Consider the following 6,974-nt stretch of genomic DNA (forward strand, 5'->3'; position numbering starts at 1 on the left):
GTTTCATTAAATTTTTATTTCATAATATTGTCAATTTGATACATTAAAATTATGTGGATGTTAGTTAATTTTAAACTTATTTATCTTTATCATAATTATTAACAATTATAGAAAACAAATAACTATAATTTTTGTTGCGATTTAACAGTTTCCGATATTTTTTCCCAAAAATGCACCCTAGAACTATTTAATAATTCATTGACCATGCATGTATTGTCTCCATCTAATGACAAGTATTTTGGTTCTTCTGCACTTGTATTGCTCCATTCGAAACTTAAATCTTGCGAATTAGGATTTCTAAAATTTAAATAATAATTAATTCTTAACTTAATGATAAATGGAGAAAAAATATAAATCAATATTTTGATCATTTTAAAAACACACCCAGTTTTGGCAAAATTGGTCCACAGTTTACTTAATATTCTACACATTTTTAACTCCGGTGAATTGGCTTTAGGTGCAAATCCAAATAGTCGTCCATAAAACAGATAACTCAATTCGTCTGCATGACATGCGCCTATGAAATGTATTTTCACATTAATTCAGTATTCCGTAGAATAAATGATAATATTATATTTAATTTTTTCAATAGCACTTCACATGAGTTGTTACCTTTTAACAATTGAAAAGTTGGCCTCAGAGAAAAGAGAATATTTTTGCAAGCATTGATTTCTCCATCAAATTTAAACTCATAACAGAAAACTGGAGAGATGTTTTGTATGATAGAATGATTATAACTACGGTGAAAATCTTTAGAAAAATATAAATCACTGTACAACTGAAAAAAAAATTCAATAATTGGTAAAGAAAAAAAAACAGAATAAAAGTTAGTTTAGGATTTTGGTTCACTTACATGACATATATTTTCCAATCTAGTAGTTCCGCATTCAAGGTTACACTCATTAAAGTAAAAATTCTTTACTTCGTTTATAATCTCTTTAGTATAGTGACTTTTTAATAGTTCATTAATTTCTTCAGTGTCATTTATAATTTTTCTCATTCTATATTCTAAAAATTAAAACATATTAATCAAACACGTTTTTTTTTTTTTTAATAGTCACATATATAGTAATTAATAGAAAATAATACTTTATAATTACTTTACCACAGACCTGGGATGGGCAACTTAAATTTACTCAACTCCTAATTTATCATAGAATTAGTTGCCCATCCCTGCTATAGAAGAAAATGTATAAATACCTATAACAGTTATCTCAAAATAATAAAAGATAATTTTCCTTTTCTTACTATACATAAACTCATAAAATGGATTGGTTTTTCAAATACTTATGACATAAGTACCATTTATAAAAGATTCAATTTAAATAAATTCAGAATTTTTTAAGAAAAATGTGCTAATTAAAAATTATTAAGTTAGTAAAATAATTTGCCTCCAAAAGCTATCAATCCTTCCATGTTGTTGATTCCAGTTATCACAGGTACTGTTGGTGCAATTTTCACTAAAATTTCTGGATGAGCGGGTAAAAATTTGTCACTAACCGCTTCACTTTCAACAGATGGAATAAACTCATAGTTAGTAAAATCCGTTTTGCCCTTTTAAAATAAAAGAATTTTTTGTTCATCAAAATAAACTTTTAGTAGTTTGTTTAATAGTAAAATATTTTTAAATTGATCGTGTAAATATATTTTACAAACATTTTACTTAAATCAACATTTTCTCCCAAGTTTAATATATGAATAAATAAATAAATAAATATACATTCACTCTAATACCAGGAATTAAAAATGTCTTGAATTATAAATTTTGACACAACAACATAATTTTAGTTAAGGTTAATTTTTTAATTAATATTAAGTCATTGCTTGAAAATAATAAAATTACTTACAACATTAATATTTTAATTTTAGATTAAAAAAGTATTTCAGTTTTTAATGTGTTTAAGTTATAAATAGTAGATACTTGTATATATGTACTTTGAAGTACATGCTTATAATAATAATGGATGTTAAATTAAATTAATTTATATATTGGAGGAGACAAAAAAATAAAATGTTACAAACTAATAGTTAATAAATAGAAAGCTTTTTTATAAATAGTTACTCTTTAATGTCTTTATAGACACATTAGTAAAATATATTTAAAAATAAAGATACTTATTTATGATGAAAAAATTGAAAAATGTTCATTCAAGGTTTCAAATTCTGATTTTTTTTTTTAATAGATTTAAGTTTATAATTTTATCTTAAAGTTTATCAAATTGTTTATTGTACTTCAAAATCATTTTTATTTCCTATTTTATACATCATAAATAATGGTTCATTACTAATATTACCTTGATTTTAGTAAAATTGACAATGTCAATAGCTGGGATATTAAGCAAGTATTGCACAACTTCTTTAGGGTTATCCTTTTCACATCCCAAATGTTTTGCCAACTTAAAAGCTGATTCTCTGTGGTTTTCATTGAAAGCCCACGGATTAAATATACATCCACTTTGCATGATAGCCTTTTGGAATAATCCTAGTTAAAAAATAAAAAATAAATATTTTTAAATAATTTAAATTATATTTAGTATTATAAATGTATGAAAAAATGTAAAAATACATATAAAAAATAATATAAACATCAACCTGTGGATTGTGGAGACAGAGTGTGACAATGAACAGATGCTGATCCTGCGCTTTCTCCAAAAATAGTAATGTTTTGATTATCCCCTCCAAATGAAGAAATATTAGCTTTTACCCATTTGATTGCAAACAGTTGATCTTTTAAGCCCATATTGCCAGGACATTCATCAATATCAAAATTCAAAAATCCTAAAAAAAATATACAGGTTATTTATTTTATTATAAATTAATGAAATTTTATAGATAATTAAGTCATAAAAAAAAAATTATATTAATTTTTGAATATTTTTAAAATTACCAAGAGCATTCAATCGATAGTTAATCGTTACTATGATTACATTTTCATCAATCAAATAATCAGGAGAATAAAAATCTGACGAAGCAGATCCATTATTAAATGCTCCACCGTGTATAAACACCATAACAGCCTTTTTTTCTTCTAGTTCTTCCTAGTAAGACAGTAAGTCGCAATAAAAAAAAAATGCAATTGTTAACATTATAGTACAACAGCATTATTAAGGTAATAGTTTTCTAATTGGTACTTGAGGCACAAATATGTTTAAATATAAACAATCTTCACTTCCAGCAATTTTGTTACTTAAAAATGAATATTGCATGCACATGTTTCCCACTGAAAATGCTTTTAATATACCAGACCACCCTGGATGTTTGACAGGAGGCTGTAAAATACCAAATATCAACAACCTAAATCAAGTAAATAATTTATTATAATTTTAAAATATAATCTTAATGTTATTTTATTGCTTTAAATTGTATTATATAAATAACCAAAAAACGTCTGACCTTGAATCTCAAGTCTCCAACAGGTGGTTTAGCATAGGGTATACCTAGAAAACTGACATAAGGCTTATTTGATACTAGTGTTTTGTAGTGAATTCCTTGTAAGGTACCTTGCTCTATAATAACAGTCATTTTCTTTCGTGGCTAGAAAAAAAAATTATTTTTATACATATTAATATATTTTATTATTGTACATTTTCTTATAACAGTAAAAACACTATAAAAAGTCGATGTGTATAAGCTATTTATTTTATTATTTAAAATTTAAATAACATTTCTTAACTTCTCAAATTGCCTACTACTAAAAAATACAATAAATGTTATACTTAAAGGTATTTGTAAAATATTTCGCATGGTACTTAAAAACCTCAAGTTTAATACAAAGATTAGATAAAGCGAGTCAAAAATTTTTTATTTAGGACTTAGGTAAATGCTGTAATATACAATGCTGATGAAATTTTTGAGTCCATTCTAGTTTGCATCTTTAAAAGCAGCCATACCAACCTGAGTGTGTGCGTTCAAAAAAACTCAAATTCAAAATAAATCACATTAACTTAAAAATTTGTATATAATTATTATGTATCAAAAACATTAGATTAAAAAAAATTCAATGTTTGAGAGTAGTTGCACGCACTTAGCAAGAAAAAAGTAGAGTATTTCTGCTGTAGAATATTACAACTAGTGAATTTTAAATGTTTGACATGGTCATCAGAAGATGATCTATACTAAACCGTGCCATAACTGTCAGGTATCTTACGATAGTGCTGAATAAAAATCCTTTGAACTTGTTGAACATGACTTTGGCAAGGAAGTGCCATTTGATGAATGACCGCCACAAGTTCGACATAATTGAACAAAGTTGTTAGAAATGAGTTCTTGTTCGTAGTAGAATAGTATCCGGTCAAATATTTAATACTTAGTTTATGTGAACAGAACGACATCCAACATGGACGTACATCAAAATTATCAAGAATACATTATACCCAAAGGTAACACAATTATCACATATAACTCTTAATCATAATATAATCGGAATTTTAGCTTAAAACTCAAAAGTTAAGACTCGGCAATCACGACCCGACAAAATCACACTAAGAAATATTTTACAGTTAAAACTTAAATTTAAAATTTAAATATTTTATTTGTTAAGAGGATTGGAAACGGTGATTTTCTGTCTTTGTCTAACATACCGATTGATATTATAATGAAGCGATAAGAATACTGAATACGGGTTTGAATTAGTCATCTTTTAAATTTATCGACTTTCCTACATTTTTTATCTTATCCCCCTAAAATCCTAAAAAAGTTATATTAAAAAAGAGTACCTAATTTAAAAAAAACATGTTTCAATTTTTTATATTAATTAATTTTAAAATATTAATTTTTTTTATATTAATTATGCCTATTTTTTGTAACACACGTTTACACGTTAGCCATGACGCCTATCTATATGACTATACCTAATTATGATGGCCAATACTATGATTTACATAAACGATTATAGTACCTATCATACTGATTTTATATTTTTTATTTTGTTATACCTTACACATTCAGAATGTAACGTTCTGTGTTCTGATAACTGATATTCTAATTTTTTTTTAAGAAATAAGAGTTATTATTTTTTTATTATACCTACCTATACAAACCTACTTGAAAGTTCAAAGTCGAAACATTTGATCAAATTATTAGTTGTTCGATATAATTTTTCTAGACATTGAGTTACCGAGTAATTAATTTATGTAATGCTTTGAACATTTTGAACAAACGGGTTTTTATACATTTATATTATAAACTATAAAAACAATTACTTTTAACTACTATTGTAACGTAAGTTATACTATTTTCACCAAACTATCTTCTAAGTTAGATACTTGGAAAATTTCGGAAACTTACTTATATTCTAATATAGTCAGTTTTTGTATTAAAGTAACTTAACTTTAACTAGTTGAAAAAATGATTAACTTGCCCAGCTTTGGAATATTGTAGAGTCATCATCATATCCAGTTCTGGAATTAGAAATATGAAGTCTCTTGGCTCTATATTTTGGCTGATATTGAATTGAGTCCCACAAATACTTTTGGGTTATCGGAGTTGAGTCCTACCAATATTGTTAGGTTGTTCGAGTTTAGTCCCTTCAGCCTATTATTGATATATATTGTTTTTAATAATAATAATTATGTTTTTAAAATAATAATAATTAATAACAGTTATGTGTAATATAATAATGTTAATAATTAAATAATGGCTGGTGAAAAATTAAATGATACAAATTTTAAAAAGTTAAATCTCCAAATTTGCTTATTTATATATTTGTTTGTCTGCTCTCGTAAACATTTTTCTTTTTCTAATGTTTCTTTACGTGGTCTTTTTGCTTTGCTTCTTAATTTTATTTATGTACCAAAGTGTATTCCCAGAAAAGTGTCCACAAAAATAAAAATATTTGGATGTCCCGAATGAAAAAAAGCATTTAATTTTAAGTGAATTTTATTGTGTAGCTAGTTATGACATTTTATCTAAAGGGAGTAGGGACTCAATTCAATATTACCGAATATTTTAACTACCTACTTTACTTATGTACCTATATCGACTGTTCATTTAATAAATTAAGTAGGTAATATGTTGTATGTTTAAAGTGCTTGGACCTTTACTCAAATATCCAACCCCGAATTAAGCAATATGCGTATTTACATGCAATAATCTGAATAATCATTTGGAGCGGTCGTCGGATAGTGATAAAAATCATCACTGATTAATAATGATCTATATATTCTATACGAAACCGTGCTATTACTGCTATTAGGTATATCTTACAATACAGCTGGACAAGAATCCCTTGAATTTGTTGAATACGATATTGGCGATGAAACGCCATTTGATGAACGTCCGCCACAATTTAAACATAATCGAACGAAATTTTCAACAATTTCTCGTTTACAGATATTAATAACAAAATCGGTCGAGTTTAATTAATGTAGCAGTAGAGAAGACAAAACAAACGTCCAACCCGACACCGACAATATCACTAACACAAATCGTACTTACCGGCTGTTACCACTCCTATAAATGTATAATCTGAATTAACTCTTTAATCTTTTAAGCTCAAAAGTCCACAACCATGAACCGGCAATATATTACCATTTGTATGTTCTTAAAATTATGTAAAAATTTCAAGTTTAGACAGTCATCAAGTGTCCAGACATAAACACAAAAATAATTATTTATAATAACCGACAAGAGAATGCACGATGACGGCAAAGATTAAATGCGCTTATAGAATTAAATATTTCGTATTTTAATTTGCGATCGCGATTAGTACTTGTATTGTTGCACCTATAGGTACATCGTCGGTTGTCGACACGTCGCTGTCGTGAAACTTGACATACCTAAATACAATATTAATATGTTTGTATTCGTCGTTGGACACAACAGTCAGCTTTTACTGCTATACGCAGACCGGGATCAGTGATGTACGCAGGGGGGGGGGTGTTAGGAGATATGACACCCCCCTCAAAAATAAGTGTCTGTTCAAATAATGAAACGATGACAAAAAAAAAAAATTCATGTGAATTCATGCATATAAT

General features: G+C 26.7%; 1 protein-coding gene across 3 annotated transcripts; it reads right to left on the bottom strand.

Moving 5' to 3' along the window:
- Positions 1-37: 37 nt before the first annotated feature.
- On the bottom strand, positions 38-6,391 carry LOC113548613 (esterase FE4-like). 3 transcript variants are annotated; one of them, XM_026949580.1, is made up of 11 exons: positions 6,205-6,391; positions 3,394-3,534; positions 3,132-3,269; positions 2,888-3,038; positions 2,593-2,778; positions 2,295-2,482; positions 1,392-1,554; positions 854-1,008; positions 613-778; positions 385-517; positions 38-297 (listed from the first exon to the last, which is right to left on the bottom strand). In XM_026949580.1, the coding sequence occupies exons 1-11, from the start codon at positions 6,292-6,294 to the stop codon at positions 123-125; spliced, it is 1,686 nt and encodes a 561-aa protein (XP_026805381.1). In that variant the 5' UTR covers positions 6,295-6,391; the 3' UTR covers positions 38-122. The 3 variants fall into 3 exon arrangements, with proteins under 3 accessions (XP_026805381.1, XP_026805380.1, XP_026805382.1); XM_026949579.1 differs by lacking the exon at positions 6,205-6,391 and adding an exon at positions 4,148-4,564; XM_026949581.1 differs by lacking the exon at positions 6,205-6,391 and having other exon boundaries at positions 3,132-3,294; positions 3,394-3,526.
- Positions 6,392-6,974: the final 583 nt, after the last annotated feature.

The sequence above is a fragment of the Rhopalosiphum maidis genome, chromosome 1, assembly GCF_003676215.2.
Source record: "Rhopalosiphum maidis isolate BTI-1 chromosome 1, ASM367621v3, whole genome shotgun sequence".
NCBI classification, from domain to species: Eukaryota; Metazoa; Arthropoda; class Insecta; order Hemiptera; family Aphididae; genus Rhopalosiphum; species Rhopalosiphum maidis.